This window comes from Cibotium barometz, chromosome 11 (genome assembly GCF_041138505.1).
Source record: "Cibotium barometz isolate CiBa-2024 chromosome 11, ASM4113850v1, whole genome shotgun sequence".
Taxonomy (NCBI): domain Eukaryota; kingdom Viridiplantae; phylum Streptophyta; class Polypodiopsida; order Cyatheales; family Cibotiaceae; genus Cibotium; species Cibotium barometz.
Window position 1 is genome coordinate 19,694,220 of NC_141056.1, and position 17,496 is coordinate 19,711,715.

At 48.0% G+C, this 17,496-nt stretch overlaps 1 protein-coding gene across 2 annotated transcripts in view; it reads left to right on the top strand.

The window, feature by feature from the left end:
* The window catches only part of LOC147633868 (Pseudouridine synthase family protein), a 146,181-nt gene that overhangs the window by 109,337 nt on the left and 19,348 nt on the right, over positions 1 to 17,496 (top strand). For both annotated transcript variants that reach the window (XM_086804917.1, XM_086804916.1), the window contains one exon: positions 4,000 to 4,067. In XM_086804917.1, the coding sequence (XP_086661043.1) occupies positions 4,000 to 4,067 (68 nt within the window). The remainder of the gene's footprint in view (positions 1 to 3,999; positions 4,068 to 17,496) is intronic.

Below are 17,496 nucleotides of genomic sequence, written 5' to 3' on the forward strand. Positions count from 1 at the left end.
GGGTCTTGTCCCCTGAGTGCCAGGATCAACTCCGAGTTTGTCCTCTGCTGACTTGATCATGTTAAAATCTCCACCCATGCACTAAAAGTCAGCCTGAGGAAGGGCCAAACGGACTGTTCTCCAGAAGATGGCTCTACCCGCAGCGATGTTCGGGGCATAAACATTGAGAAAGCCCACACAGTCCTCTCCAATCCTAATGGTAACCCACTGCGCTTGCCCAGAGACCATGACACCTGAGTCTACCAGTGCCAGCAAGAGCTGCTCGCTGACAAAAATACAAACTCCTCCTTGCGTCCTCGAGGGGCCGAAAGAGGGGGACCAAAAAGTGTGGCTTATGCCTAGAAAAATCTTCCCGCAGAGCGACGGGTACGCCCCTCTGAGGATGGTGCTCTTGGAGGAGAAGAATGTGGATGGGTCTCCCAATTGTAGCTCTATGAAGCTCTCCTCCGAGGGTGCCTCGCCTCTAAAAGCCACTAAGGCCCCCCTAAACCTTGAATGTTCCATTAGGCTATCCGCATATCAATCTCTGTGGGAGGCGGAACTAGCAGAACTGCCCTCCACCCGAAGAGTCTTAGACGTGGGTTCCAATGGGGAGTAATCGCAATCGGTCTTGGAGCGAAGGCGCGCCAAGTGGGCGCAGATCATCCTCCTTGTGTCGCGACTCTATTCAAGCGCGAGACTAGGCATACTCTAAACTCCATCAATCACAATGAAGGTATCTGTAAGAGGGGGGGAGGGGTACTGCAACTAAGATATGAAGGAACATAAATAACAGCACCTCCAGGCTGGTGGACACCATGTGGAAAGTCCTCAGAAGCTACGACAAAAGGGGCACTGTCCACCTTGTCAGGTACCATTTGCACATTTGATTCTCTTCCAGCTTTTGCATCATCCTCATCGGATTCATCCAAATAACAATTGTCTCGTGTGGATGCAATGGCTGGTTTGACAAGTTTGTGTCAAACCTAATTTTTCGTGGACGTCCCGCGTGGCTTGCAATGCCTTGATTCCATTACATACCCTGGTCTATGTGAGCTATTCTCTGTGTGTGACCTCTTAATTCTTTGCACCGTTTCTTTATCACCATGAAGTAATGGCTCCTCAAACATAGGGGTACCAGCAACTACTCCTTGCACCACATGGGCAACACACACAAGACCTGGCATGCTACTAAAACCAACTCTCTTGAGAAAAGTATCCATATCGGGTCCAGTCCCATTATAGCGACCAGTCAAATATCCAAGTTGCTTTGCACGTTGAATATACAAATTGATCACATCGGAGACGCATGCATCATACAATGAAATCTTCCTCTTTCCACCTTCTCCAGCTGGCCAACTAGCATGCACACTTTCAGAAAGATTTGTATTTGGAATGGCCGCCCACTCCCAAGGACTTCTATTATCCTACAAGGTCCAAAGATTAGTAATACTCTCTAAATTCCTTGAACATCTACTTCAAGAAAAAATACCAAGGATGACATAATACATACATCCATGTGTAGGTAGCCCCAACGAGAGATTCTGTCTTCCCACCATTTAAACCATTTTTCTAATGCTTTAATATTTTCCTTTGGCACGGTCCCGCCACCATTTCCTAATCGTATTAGCTTGCTTGGATGCAGCCTCTATTGTTTTACATAACCTCCACTCCTCACACATGCTTAGATGATCCGCTCTTTTGTCATTTAGGATAAGTTTCTTTGTGTGCTTCTACAAACTCTGTTCCCAATGAAAAAGACATGATCTTCCTTGTCCAACAATTAGGTTATTGGACCCCCCATTGTAGACCCTCACAGTGACTAGGGGGGCCATCGCCGACGGGTGGTTGCTGCGATAAATGCTCAAACGGTTGTTTGACAAAACCGAATTCTCATGTACTCTGCCAGCTTGGCGCGCACGGCGGCGGTGCTCATCTCTGGAAGTTGGCTAGCGGCCCTATCGGTTTGCCGCTCGTTGGTAGCAGAGTCGTCCGCGGTCAGGTCCTGGTACTTGGCTGTGTGAGAGCCTACCTCTCTCTCTACCCTGTGGTGATGATCTGAGCTGTGACTGGGCTAGGCCCTATGCAATGCGACGGGGCTCAGCTGCATCACTCAATCTGACGCCGCTAGCGAGTCAAACTCAACCTAGTAGTAGCTGCAAAGGATGAATGTCTATGATCTTTGCAAGCACTCCAAGGAGGCTAGCATGAACAAGATCCCTGAATTGTTCGTGTGTGGCTGGCTACCGACAATCTTTCAAACCAGAGTGGAGGCCTCTAAAGATGCAACTGTTGTAGCCAGGAGCTGGAGGTCCGCTTCAAAGAAAGATAGGCAAGGAACCGCGGCCTCGGTCGGGGATGATGGAGTGGCTGCCAAGGAGTCCTCTTGAGGAGGGGCTGAGGCTTGCCAAAAGAGAAATACCCGAGAACAAAGAATCTGCCTGACGGAACGGGGAGAGGGAGATAGGATGGACCGGGGTTGGGTGAAAGGAGGGGGGGCACGTAAAGGGGAAAGAGAGGTGCATGGAGCAGCTAGAGTGAAAAAAGGGTTTTTTTTGGGGGGGGGGGGGGGGGGGGGGGGGGGGGGGGGGGGTCACAGAGGACAGCGGCGGCAGAGGGCTCAGGCAGTGCGCCACAGGGGAGGGCGGAGGTAGTGAGGAGGGAGGCGACGAAGGAGGGGAAGGAGGGAGGCAGCGGCAGGGAAGGAGGCTGCGAAGGAAGGGGGGGGGGGGGGGGGGGGGGGGGGTCACAGAGGACAGCGGCGGCAGAGGGCTCAGGCAGTGCGCCACAGGGGAGGGCGGAGGTAGTGAGGAGGGAGGCGACGAAGGAGGGGAAGGAGGGAGGCAGCGGCAGGGAAGGAGGCTGCGAAGGAGGGGGGGGGGGGGGGCGCGACTGTAGGTCTAAGTATGGGGGGAGCTCCAGCTCAAGCCGAGTGAGACACTCCACTTACAAGCTTTTTATGAACTTCTCCTTGGTTTGATGGGCCTTTAGAGCTTGTTTGGTTGATAAACTTGAATCTGATTTAGTCTGATCCACATGAAACAGAATGGATTGTGGATTTTCATGAGATAGCACTTGTAACGGGAGTGCTTTCAAGAGATTTTAATAAATCATTTAATTAACTACATAATGCAAGATGAATGGATGCAAGAATAATCATTTGTATGTGTCTTGTGATTTCATGCACAAGACACCACACTGGGGGCAAAGATGCCCCCCCCCCCAACACACACGCACACACAAATGAGTACATCCTCTTGTAACAACTTGGGTGCCTGCCTTGAGGTGGCATGGTCTCCCACATGAAGGCAGTACATCAGGGGCCGCAAAGCAGCCCGGATGTGCCAATTAGAGGCTAGCAGGTATCTGAACTCAGGAGTTCCTACTTCCGAGTCACAAACCCACACCTCTAGGCTACTCGCCCGTTACCTTCACCATTTGGGCTATCACCTCATTGGCTTATTTCGGCAGCTTTTTATTAACCAAAGGTAGATTATGAAGTTCTTTGGGTACTTGGTGATTTCTCACCCAAGTACCAGATATTTGCCAAGATAGAAGTCAAGCAAAATTAAACACTCAGTGAAGATATATAGGAGGCTCCAAAATGCCAAGATTATCCGAATTCGACACTGCTCTTTTTCTGGACTTGCTGTGGCAGATAGATGTAGATTGACAGCAAAGGAGGGCTAGGATTTAGGATGGAGAAGCTAGAGGAGAGTCACGGTTGGATTTGACGACATGCTACCAAGGCTGTTATTACAAGTTTATTATTTCTATTTTTTTCAAGGAAAAACTCCTCAATTTTTATTTTTTAAGAGAAGAGTCACGGTTGGAGCTGACCACATGCTACCAAGTCTGTTACAAGTTTATGATTTCTAAATTTTTAAGGAAAAACTCTTATTTTTGAGCTCCTCAATATTGGTTCAGCTATTCAGTTTGCAGGTTTCTTTCTCGTAGACACAATTTGTTCTTTATGTATAACTTTTAAGGACTTACAAAGCTGGGATCTTATGACAACAGGAAAGCCGTCTCAAAGCAAGGTGGTGGTTCTCTCTCGCAATCTGAAAGACAACTGCACTTTGGTGGAGGTATCTCTTCTGAGGCACCAAGATTTACATCTGTATATGCACCAAAATGAGGAATTAATGGCTAGCTCAGAATGCGTGAGCAGTTCTGAAGTTCTAGTGATGGGACTGCCATGCAGAAGTGCAACCAGACAAAATCCTTTACTGCTGGGCCTCTGAACAAGGTGAATCTACGTGGTAAAGATGGTACACACCCATAACCATAAGGTGAGGTGTCCAATACAACCGCCATCAGTCCACTCTTAGCCACACCCAGGTGGAGCGGGCTTTTCTTGATGGGCAGATACATCTTCGCACGGACTGTAACTACTCGCCCTCCAAACCAGTTTCAAAAGCCTCGCGAGCCGAATGGGACTTGACTTGAGTCTACAGCCTCTCCTCTTACCTCTTATACATGCAGATAGCAACATAAAACATCGCGTGGCCTAGGGGGCACCCAGTGCCACAGACAGAGCAGACAGGATGATTGTCTGAGAGGAGCTCCAGCACGCCTTGGTTGGCATGGTCATGACATCTTGTTCATTCAAGAGCATCTTCTCACTACAATCCGTATTCACTGCTGTGAGAATATTCTCCTGGGGCATAGCTACACTTTTTGGTCTCCCACTACGGGTCCCCATGGGAACCAGGGCAGAGTTTGTATTCCTATAAGCAACCAACTTCTGACCCAGATGGTGGATTTTGGGATCATTACTCCTGGTTGAGCGCAGTGGGTGATATAATCTCTTGGTGAGATCAGTGTTGGGTTCCTCGACTTCTATGCCTCTAATGGGGCTGCGGATCGCATTACTTTCTGGACCCAGTACAACAGGGGCTCCCCCAGGTACCTGATGCATGGGAGGGGATTTTAACATGATCGAATCCACAGAGGACCGGAGTGATGGCAGCCACAACACCACAGTGAGGGGCGCCGAGAGGGTGCGTCCTGGGAGGAGCTGGTCTTTTCCATTCGTGGCCAGGACGCCTGGCATCTCCCGGAGTTCAGCCACACTGTCAGTAGTCTCCTCTTCTCCAAATCCAGTCATCAGGGCCCTGGGCTCAACTTGGCCAAGTTGGATCGCTTCTATGTTGATGAGTGGGCATGTCAACACGGCAGCACAGTTGGCATCTTAGCGGGCACCACCTTCTCTGATAATGCCCCCATCATTCTCCACCTGGGTGATCCGTGGAGTTACGACCGCCAGAAGACACTGCTCACATCCTGGATTGCCTCATCCAGGACTCAGAGACCAGTCAAAGCATTGACGATGCATGGGAGGCTTATGTTGTTAGCCTTGGTGGTGGCATCCTTGACTTGGACAGGACTTTACAAGAAGTCAGCCAGATTTTGCAAGCGGCCACCAAGGGCAGACTCCAGGGACCTTCCATGACAACGAGAGAGGTCTTCACTGCAGCCTTGCCTTCCTTCTGTGTCTTGAGGAGGAAACCCCCAACCCCCCCTGAATTGGAGCACAGATGGTGGCAGCCCTCACATCACTTAGTGCCCAGGGGACAAGACATCGGAGTAAAATATCATGGCAAAGCCACCTTCTAGACCCAGGCAAGGGACAGTTTCAAGTGATTTTTTTCTTGGCCACATGACAACACCATAGGCGGGATGGCGTGCGTTGCCTCAAGGGACCCAATGGGACAGTGGAGTTGGACCCACCTTGGGATCTTTTTGTTCGTGACGGAGACCATGAGTAACTTCCTTGGTGCCCACGATACAGGTCTTTAGGGTCTATCAGGACCTTGGAGGAGCTCTTGGATTCAAAGTTTGATGATACAACGGCCTTCCTCTCCAGTGATGAGGAGAAAATGTGATGATTTGCGGCAGCGATTGAGGTGTTCCACCTTGCCTCAGGAGCGAGGATTAACTGGCACAAGTCATGCAGCTCTTGGGTGGGCCCCTCCCCTACTACAACTTGGTGTCCAATTGAGGTTTTTCAATGCATCCCACGCGATTTATTAGTGACATACCTGAGCACTCCATATAACTTGGAAAATCATGCATAGTCCACATCAAAATACCCTTGACCATCGCATTGTGACATGAAATTAGACGAGAAACATCATGCACCCTTATGCCTCTCCATAATTTCTCAAGCTCATCAATCAAGGGCTCAAGATATACATCCATATTCTTTACCTTGTGCTTCCTGGGCACAAGAAGCCCAAGCATCACATGGCCCTTCTTGATGGACATCCATGGAGGAATATTGTAATTCACAACAACAATGGGTCATGTGGACCATGATGTGGATCTCAATCCAAATGGGTTGACTGCATCCATACCCAAGGGTGTCAAGGTGAACTTAGACATCTCCAGTGCAGCAGACTACCCCTCTTTTTCTAAGTATTCGGAGAAAGCTTTTGTCCTAGAGCTCCGCACGGCTCTCTCTACCTAGGCAAGTGGTTGTGATCAACTGGGTTCTCTCAGCTACCATGTAGTACATCACTCTTGCTAGGCGTTGTCACGGTCTTGCATAGGCCAAGTCCAGCAGCTTATCAAGAACCTCCTTCCATCATGGAATGATGTCATCACCACAGATAATGCCCCAAAGCCCTTTGGTTGCCAGCACATGAAACTCCACAGGGACTATAGGGTATTTATCTAGCCCCTCCACAAAGGTGGCTTGGGGATCATCAACCTGATGGAGCAGAGCAAGGTCCTTTTGTGCAAGCTGATAGTCCATGGCCTCCTTCCAGCCAGAGAGCTGTGGAAGGATTTCTTCCTCGCCCGCATTTTGACACACCAACCCATTCTCGGCAGCCATAGCTTCCAACCCCAGGTGCATAACCACAGAGGCTGGCACATGCAAATTTGGTTCCTCCTTCGAGGACAAATTTGCAGCCAGCTTTCTGCGTGCTTGGTCCTTCCTTTGAACAGCCCTCCTCCCTCCACGGCCAGCCATGGAGCGAAACACCCTCCTCAGTTCCTACTTTACCTTTTTGGAGGATTCTGAGCATGTACATTTGGCCTATTTTTGTTTGATTTTTAACTAATAGAAGGATCTCTTTTCCGGACAAAAAAAGGCATATCTATCTAGACTCCTATAGTGCATCAAAGTCCTTAGTCCCCCACGTTTCACAAATCCCTTTAATGGCATGCTGAGATTACATGCTTAACAAGAAAGGATTTTTTTTAAAGCTGAGAGAATCGGGACCCAAACTTAAGCATGAATTTCATACCTAAGAGGCCATCTTCCTGAATGCCATGCTTTTCGCTGAGGGGGTTGAGGGTGCACAAGCTGCGGCTGCTAATCTTGGGTCACGTTGAAGTTGACATGGAGGAAGACAAAGAGATGAGCCTCTATCCCCGTCTGTCTCAAAGGATCCATCTTTCCACCTGCTAGTCGTCCATCGGGTGCCCCATGATTCGGGAGGGGCCTCCACCCGGGCAGGAGGGCTGCAATCAGCAAAGCAACAATGACCATGTTCATTGGATCAGAGTAGTGTTGAACTAGTTCTTGGACAACTAGAGTGCGAAGAATCGGCAGCTGTGAAAAGGAAGGAGGGGTGGAGGAATCCGGAGGCTAGGAGGAGGCGGCGGAGGGGGCTGAGAGTGAGAAGCTGATGATGAGGGAAAGATGGGGGAAGGCAAGACCTCGCCCACTGAATCTCCTGAAGACTCTGCCTTTGGATCGTGAAGTAAATGCAAGTAACAGTTCTCCGTGGGAATCTTTACCTTGAGGTCCACACCGGAACCCATGCCAAATGACTGTTGGCCACATCGCCAGGGCTTCCGCAGATGGTAGGGTTGGCGAATGGTCTCCCACTGATGGCTGCTGCTGACAAGCCTGCTGGGAAGGCAGCCTTTCATCGGCCATGGGAGGGAGGGAGGAGCGTCCTCCATCACATGCAAGGGACTGGGAGTAGCGCAACGTCCAGAGGCAAGAGGGTGAGGATGGTCTCCTGGCTGGTCGCCTTGGGCCAACGGGCGGTCTGGGGTGGAATGCTGGTGCGGACAAGACCTTGCAAGATGACCTATCTGATGGTAGATGAAATGCCAAGAAGACAGAGAACTCTACCCGGGTGGACAAGAGACCCGCCGCCTTGGCGATCGTCAAAGAAGCTGTCCGGGGGGTCTCAATGACCTGCCGAGGAGCACCGCCAACAAGTGCATGCAGAAGAATGCAGTACTCTTTGGAAAGGCCCGGAAGCAAACTGTCAAATGGGAAGCTTGACGTGGATGCTAGGGGATTAGAGTCGGGTGAGAAGCAATGGTACCATTGAGTGAAGTGCGCATGAGCACTATGTGACAACACGATGGGGCTCTGCAGTAGGACCCTGTCTACCAAAGCACAGAATCATACTCCACCTGGATGTGGTTGTTCCCTAGGAACTGGAATCTGGATTCAGAGATCCACCCCTGCTCGCCAATCAACCATGAGTTTGCAAACCAAGGAGGAAGCTTCCAAAGAGACCATATTGGTAGACAAGAGCTGAAAATCTGCTTCGGATAATTCTCATTGAAGGACAATCTTGGTAGGGGAAGGTGTAAGCTGCTGCCATGTAGTCCTCCAAAGGGGAAAACCGGGTGGACTCAGCAAAATAGGAGTGTGGGTGTCGCATGCACTCTGCACTGTAGTGCATGGTGACAAGATGGCTCATCATTAGTGCTTCATTTTACAGCAATAGGACCCTTTAGGATATGATATTATCATATGCCGTGGCCCCATTGTAATCCTCAGTCCAGGATATGTCAGGCACGAGCTACGTAGGTCATTCCTCAGCCTTAAGAGTGTCAGTCAATCAGTCAAGTCCCTTAACCCACTTGGAGAGAATCGTTCATGCATGTAGAGTTAGAAACCTTAGGGTTTGCATTAGAAAGCATTCTGCATTTGCATAGCATTCATCCCATATGTATATAAGTCGTTGCAGAAGCATTAGAATAATATTCAGCATTATTCCATATTTTTACCATATTTTCTAGCATTTTATGCACATTATTTCAGCATTATTTTCAGCATGAGCAAGTCATGTAGCATTAATTACTACAGTCGGCCAGCTTTATAGCCAGCCGACCAGCAGCCATGCTTATATAAATAGCATCCATCACAAGCATCTCATATCATCTCATCAATCAAATCATAAGCAATTCAGTCCTCACACTTGGGCACATCATCGCTTGAGCATACATCATCAGAACACAGCATTCAGCATTCAGCCAAGGAGGGAAGCGCTTCAGCCCTTGCGTTTTCAGCCTTCATGTAGTTTTCAGCATTCATCCATCACATCGTTTGCTCCAGCCCTCAAGGTGAAGGTAAACGCAGCTTGTTCATTCATTCATAGTGCAGTCGCAAAGCAGCCCATCTCTCAACCTAGAACAGTCGCAAAGCAGCCCATCTCTCAGCCTTAGTTTGCAGCCCTCCTCCATTCCCTTGGAAGAGTGCATTGGAATAGAGATTGGACATCATTGGTGCTTCTACAACCGTGTACAGTTCAGCCTGACTCTTGGTCTTCCGAAGGTCTTGTGTTTGGCTTATCTACAGTCCCAAGTCAGTCATACAGTCATTCTCTTCAAAGTAATAAAAGAAAATACTCCTAGCAATAGGAGGGGACCCTTCAGTGGGTAATGTGGGACCCAATAAGGTGTACAAGAGGTATCTCTCTCTCTCTCATCTCTTAAATTGTGAAGTGATAAAGTGGATTGCTAAAGACTCGCGAAACTCAAGATAAAGAAGGCGGTGCGAGGCTTTGTGTGACAGGATCCTTCATCTACGCATAATTCCACTGCATGTTACACTGGGCAGGCACGGAAGGGCGGGAGGAGGAAGGGGGACCGGTGGGCAGAAACAGAAGGCAGGCGACACTGAACAAAGGGCAAGCAGGAGAGAAGAGAAGAAAGGTGGGAGGGAGCAAGGGAATCAAGCAGCACCGGAGGGAGAGACAGGTGAGCAAGGGCACAAAGCCGGCGAGGAAGGGCGGGAGGGAGCAGCACACAAAAGGTAGGGAGGCTGGAGGGGTCTGCGAGAGCGGGAAGCAAGAGGCAGGGATGGCCGCACACTAAAGGCGGGAGGTGGTGAGGAGGCGGAGGTGGGGCCTGCACATTGGAGAGAGGGAGGACAAGGATGGCTGCGTGCACAAGGAGGGGGACGAGAGAAGGGGAAGGAGGGGGGGGAGGTGTGTGTGTGGGGGGGGGGGGGGGGGGGGTGGGGCAAGGCTACACAGGAGCTCAGCTTCAACTCTTCGTACTGTTTATTTTTTGCAGGCCTAAGCTCTTATGCATCGAAATGCCACTTAACCATTACAATAGTGAAAAGAGTTGCCAAAATGGCAAATGACAAATGGCAACTAGCTATGCTTTTGTAAATCTACCAACTGCAAGCAAGTGAAAAGAATGTGTGGGATAATTCTACATCTTGAGGAGCTGCAAAACTGGGGTTTATCTACAAACTGCATCCAAGCTTCCCACGATTGCCCACACGAGAGGGAACTAACCAAAAGGTTCGGGCAGCCCCCTGCCACGGCCTAGCTATGCTTTTGTAAATCTGCCAACTGCAAGCAAGTGAAAAGAATATGTGGGATAATTCTACATCTTGAAGAGCTGCAAAACTGGGGTTTATCTACAAACTGCATCCAAGCTTCCCACGATTGCCCACACGAGAGGGAACTAACCAAAAGGTTCGGGCAGCCCCCTGCCACGGCCCCCTGCCAAAATGTTTCCTTTGCTGATGTCACAAATCTCCAATTTCCCGGGCTCAAGATTAAACCTTGTGCATGTACACGGCCATGGATGGGTCACCATTTGACGTGTCCGTCAATGTCCACCGCTATACAGGGGCACGCCATTGAGCTTTCACATCATCTGCAAGACCTGCGTATCACTGATGTGCTTTTCTCACCTCTGACGTCTGGCTAGGATGGAGTTGGGTGGCTCTGGCCCTCAAGGATTAGGCAGGGGAGATAGCGTCCCCTAGCCTGGAGGTGTTGCTTTTTCTTCATGTTTCAGTGGTAGTACACTTACCTCCCTCCTATAGAGTGACGGATGGAATCCAGAGTATGCATACTCTAGGGCTCAAACAAAGTGGGTCCACCTGGAGGCTAGGATACGTGCCCATCTAGGACGGCTTCGGTCTTGGACCAACAATGACTACCCTCCATCTAAACCCACACCCAAGACTCTTCGAGTGGTCTTCGAGTGGACTGCAGTTCCGATAGTTTTGCTTCCCACCGCTCTTAGCTATGCAGATTCTCTCTCATGGAACATATAGGGGTTGGGGGGCCCACATTACTTCCAGAGGTGTGGTGTCCTTAGAGAGGAGCTCCACAGAGCAGCAGTTGGTGGACCCATTCACATTCTCTTCTTACAGGACACCATCTTTCAGAGGGACGGACCCGCCGTTGCGGGAAGATCTTGCAAGGTAAGAGTCACACCTGCTGGTCCCACTCTTTTGGCCCCTCATTTCCATGAAATACAGGATGAACTTTCACATGAGAAGGCAAATCCAATTCATATGCAACTGAACCAATCCGTCGTGTAACACGAAATGGTCCACAGTATCTAGGGGATAATTTCGAAGATCTACCTGTCCGTAAAGTCTCGGAATCTTTCGGAACTCGCAAATACACCATCGTTCCTTCAGAGAACTCTCTCGGTGAACGATGTCTATTACCTGTCTCGGTCTTGAGCACTTCTAATAGATTCCTTTGCAACTTGTAACATTTCCTGCATATCTTGCAAAAAATTACGTGGTGCATCATGCTGAGTCCTGAGAATCCTACTGTAACAGGTGATCTTGGTTGAAAACCATACATAAGCATGAAAGGACTAAACTCTGTACTCGTATGCTTAGTACTGCTATATGCAAATTCTAACATAGGAAGATAATCCTCCCATGAACTCTGTCTTTTGGATACATATGCTCGAAGCATATCCTCCAAAATCTGATTCACTCTTTCAGTCTGGCCATCAGATTGAGGATGATCAGAGGAACTCAAATTCGAAGTTGTTTCGAACTTCTCAAAAAGAGTTTCCAAAAATCACTCGTAAACTTAGAGTCCCTGTCATCACTGACTATGTCCTGCGGTAACCCGTACAGTCTAAACAATTGCTCGATAAACTGCCGAGCTAATTGCGTAGCTGTAATAGTCTTTCGGGTCGGTAAAAATCTAGCCATTTTTGTCAAGCGATCTACCACAACCCAAATAGAATCGTGGCCTTGATGTGTTCTTGGCAATCCGGTAATAAAATCCATGGAAATACTTTCCCATTTATTACCTGGGATTTGCAAAGGATGCAACAACCCAGCCTGTCTAAAGCGTTCAGCTTTATTTGCCTGACAAACTTGACACTTGAGAACATAATCTTCTACATACCCTTTCATCTTCGGCCAATAAAAAGTGTGTTTCACTAACGATAGTGTCCTGTGTACCCCAGGGTGTCTAGCAGAAGGGGCGTCGTGACACTCCCTCAGAATCTTGGACCTAATGTCCGGGATCTGTGGTACACAAATTTTGCCATTACGGAACAGTAAACCATTCCGAATCATCCCCACTGGCCTCTTGCAGCCTGAATGGTAGACTGCTCAGTCATCGAGTCTTAGTCAATCAATGAGCTCCCGTCCTGGATCTTCTGCCAAAATGGACCAAAATAACTATCAGTCCTGCAAAGCCCTCTCAATGACTGAAATAAGTCGGTAGAAATCTCAGTGAACGACAAAGTATTCACCTCTCTAATTTGACTAAGCGCATCTGCAATATTATTCATGGACCCTTTCCGATAACGGATCTCAAAATCAAAATCTTGCATTAACTCTGTCCAACGAGCTTTCCTTCCTCTCAAATCATCCGCATCACATACTTGATTGACTGATGATCAGTCAATACCACAAATTTGGAGCCATATAAATAATGTCTCCAAACCTTGAGAGCATGAATCACAGCATAAAGCTCCTTCTCAAGGGTTGGCCAACGAGATTGAGTGTCGTCTAGCTTTTTACTTTCAAAAGCAACCGGTCTACCATCTTGAAATAGAGCAGCCCCGATAGCATAGTCACTGGCATCAGTTTCAAGAACATAAGGCCGACTAGGATCAAGCAATGCTAAGATAGGTGCTTCCTTGACTTTATCTTTCAAAAGTCTGAAGGCCATATCCAAATCGTTATTCCAAGTGATAGGCTGATTTGACTTACGTCCACGATCTTTCAATAAGTCGGTCATCGGCAATGTAAGCTGAGAGTACTCCCGTACAGATTTCCGAAGAAAAACAACAAAACCGAGAAAAGAACGAAGTTGTTTCACTGTTCGCAGTATAGGCCAGTCCAAAACCTTTTGAACTCGGTCATAGTCAATGCTCAATCCATCTCTAGTGATCTTGTGTCCCAAGTAAATGATGTCGGTCATAAAGAACTCACATTTACTTAACTTAGCATATAGTCGATTCTGTCTTAAAATAGCTAAGACAATCGTGAGGTGTCTGACATGATCCTCAAGAGTACGACTATATATCAAAATATCATCCAGGAACACCACCACAAATTTCCCCAAATGTTCACGAAAAAGATCGTTCATCATTTGCTGGAAAGTGGCTGGAGCATTGGTTAACCCAAAAGGTAATACGAGAAACTCGTAATGGCCATACCTAGTCCGAAAGGCGGTTCTTTCGACATGCCTTTCATGAATACGTATCTGGTGATAGCCAGTACGTAAATCTATCTTCGTGAAATATTTCGCTCCTGCTAACCGGTCAATCAGGTCATCTGATCTAGGGAGAGGATAACGGTTCTTGATGGTCAGCTTGTTCAATCTCTTGTCATCTATACACATTCTCCAAGTATTGTCCTTCTTTCTCCTAAGCAACACAGGTGCACCCCAAGGTGATTTACTTGGACGGATCTGGCCCATCCTCAAATAATCTTTGAGTTGTTTAGCCAACTCATCTTCCTCAGCTTGGCTCATCCTATAAGGTGGAATACTCACAGGATGAGCACCAGGGATCAAGTCAATACGATGATCTACTGCCCGTTCAGGTGGTAAACCCGATGGCAGTTCCTTAGGAAATACATCTTGAAATGAATCAAGTATCTTCTGTAATTCTTTGCTTTCAAACACACTTAATTCATTTACATCCATGGAAGGGATGAGAAAAGAAGAAAGTGGAATCAATACACAATGGAAAGCGGTGTACAAAGAAGAATCCATTATATTTCCAAAATCAATTGTATTTACAAGAGGTCCCTGAGAGGGATGAATACAATCACCTAAAATACTATACTTGGTGTCCCTATGCTGAAAAGAAAAAATATGACTAGACCAATCTATCTGGACGTCAAGAGTCTTAAACCACTCAATCCCTAATAACAAGTCTACATTTTCCAGATGCATAACATAGCATTCCAGAGTGTCTTTGTAGTCCTGAATCTGGATTGGAAGCATCTCCACCTTGCGATCCCAAACTTGCCTTCCCGCATGTAGGCGTACCTCATAGGTATGGTCGCTGAGTGTCGTATCAAGACTCAATTTCTGCACAAGTTTGTAGTTAACAAAGTTATGCGAACTGCCAGGGTCTAAAAGAATGTGAATTTTATGGCCATTCACTTCTCCATAAACTCGGAGAAGATCATGCATGCCAAATACCTTAGAATTGAACAGACAATCACAACAAGTACTAGGGCGAGAAAGTACAGTAATTGACTTACCTGTCAAAGACAACTGGTTAGCTGCCTTTGTCTTGGGTCCTGCGTTTGACTTGGTACCCTTTTTCGGGCACTCGTTATGCATGTGTCCTTTTTCTTCGCAGATAAAACAACGTCCTTCCTTCTTAAGCTTTAAAGCCCTAAGGAGTCGTTTCTTCTTGGCTGGTGTCGAACTTGAATTCTTCGAAGGTTGGTCCGAAGACTTGCCTTCAGTCATGTTAGCCATAGGTGCGGAGAACTTTCTTTTATGCTTGTTCCCCTGCTCGGTAACGGGTTTCGACTTGGAAGAGACCATCGTATCATCATAGATACGAGCTGAATGGATGGCCTCGTCCAATGTTTTACATTTGTTATTTTTAACCTGTAATCGGTACGAGTCTAGTAAACCAGCTACGAAAAACCCCAAAAGAGTAGTGGGATCCATCTTTGTAGCTTTCATCTGTAAGTCACGAAACTTCTGGAGGTAGACTTCATAAGTGAGGTGCTGCGAGGTCATGGTCAAAGCTGAAAACCGGGCAACAACATCGTAATCATCCTCTTTCTTGAGGAATTCCTTCTTGAAAACGTCTTCAAATTGTGCCCAAGTCGTTGGCTTAGGGTTGAGTTCCTTCCACCAAAGCAAAGCTTTGCCGGACAGGAAACCTGCTACTAACTGGATCTTCTTTCCATCATCATATGGATGAAACTGAAAGTGAACTTGCCACTTGTGTAGCTCACGTGTCCACAATCTCCTTGGTTCGCTGCTTTTGCTCGCCCCCGAACAGTTCCGGAGTAATGTTGGGGCCTAAAGCTGAAGCCAAGGTATCCATACCCGAGAAAGTAGAGAGGGTAGTGGTCAATAGAGTGATGGAGTTCTGCAAAGCTTGCATCTGGGCTGCGATTTGTGCCTGACGTTCCGTCGAAGAAGCTTCGAGAGCTACTTTGAACTCTTGGAAATCTGATTTTGACACAAAATCGTCAAAAAGATCGGCATCGGTACCTTCCGTAGCCGGCAAGCCTTCGCATTCCACAAGGGGCTCCAACTCCGATTCTTGGGTCGACATCGTGAAGAGGATACGTAGAGAGAAAATTCGATCTTTGCACAATGAAAGTGCGAGCGAACTCAAGAGCTTGAGAGCTTGAAAACTTGAGAACTTGAGTGATGTGTGGCAAGAAGCCCACGTGAGGGGGTTTATAAAGGTTTCCCAAAAGCCAAAAATCTCCAAAAGCTAGGCTTAGCTTTTGCTTTGCTTTTGTGTTTTTTTTTTCTTGAATAAATATATATATATATATATGGATATATATATATATATGGATATATATATTCTAGTCTTTAAAAAAAATAAAGACCTTGAAACCTTGGAGAGGAGAGGACTTTTAAACCTTTTTTTAAAAAAAATTAAACTCCCAAAAAAAAAACGAAAGCACAAAAAAAAAAAAATTAACTCCCCAAAAAAAAATTTTAAACTCCCCAAAAAAAAAACGAAAGCACTAAAAAAAACCAAATGCTTTCCTTGTGTTTTTTTTTTTCCCGCTTCCCTCCTGGATTAGCCCGTCGGTGAGCTGGCTCTGCTGACATCAGGTTTACGCTTGCGCCGCCACACATGTGTACCCGCCTGCGTTCCGACCAGCGCTTGTGCGCACACGTAGGTTGCGCCTACGCCTGGCCACAGGGCCACGTGGCCTGGGCGCTTGCCTTGCCTAGCCTGTGCGCCTGTCTTGCGTGGCCTGTCTTGCATGGCTTGGGCGCTGGCTTGGACTGGCTACGCAAGCCTGGCCGGCCTGGGGTGGCTGCGCAAGCCGCCTGGCTGCCTACAGGCCTAGGCCACCTGGTTACGCACCTGCCCGCCTGGAACGCACCTGCCCGCCTGCCACGTCAACAAACGCTCTCTCTCTCCCGTTCGAACCAGAAAAGCAAACTTGCTTTTTTTTCTTTTTCTTTTTCCTCTCTCTACAGTCATGCGACTGCACAACGATTCACCTCTTCCTTGCAAAGCAAAAAAGACCCTACTTAACTACCATCCCCCCCATCAACATGGGTGTCTTTGATGAAGAAAAAACACATACTATTTCTGAAATCTGCAGTATGCACAGAAGAAACAACAAGTTTTTAACACATACCACTGTCAAATCCCCACGGATCTCCCCTCGTGATCGATCTTGGTTTGAAACTCGAATCCTTCAAACAAACGAACAACAAACAAGCAAGGGGGTGCAGGCCTGACTCACCTCCCAACCATGACAGCCGTGGGCAAACCCACAGTCTTGGCTGTCCCCACCGAGCCACGAGCTGAGCTAACTAGGATGACGTACCAACCAATCTCCTCCTCGCGACGTCCCATACCGCCACGAAGCTGCCCTCGCAGGCCTCGAGATTGCTGCCGGCCTCAGCTGCATAAAGCAAGTGCACGTCTGCACTAGATCCAGGCTCCAAGACCATAGAGCTCTCACAAACTCGCAAGACTCTCTATAATACAATAACTAACCTTGGCCACCCTTTTATAGGCTCTTGGCCGGTCATCGGGCGTCCACACTTGGCCGCCCGCCCGTCCATACTTGGGTGCCGGCCCGTTAGTATTTCCCTAACTCAGCTCGTCAATCAGCCTGCCTAGTTCCAAGCTTCCCCAAGCCTCGAAACTAGTCTTGCATGCGTATAGCACACGGTAGATACACACTGTGCACATGACAACTGGACAGGCTCAATGGGTGACCATCAGGATAGGAGAGGACTCTGTAGGCTTCTTGAATGTCTACGTGCCAAATGCAGCAACAAGCAGAGCCACCTTCTAGAGTACAGTTCGTCAGTCTCTACCGCAAGCAGATTTCTGGTGCAT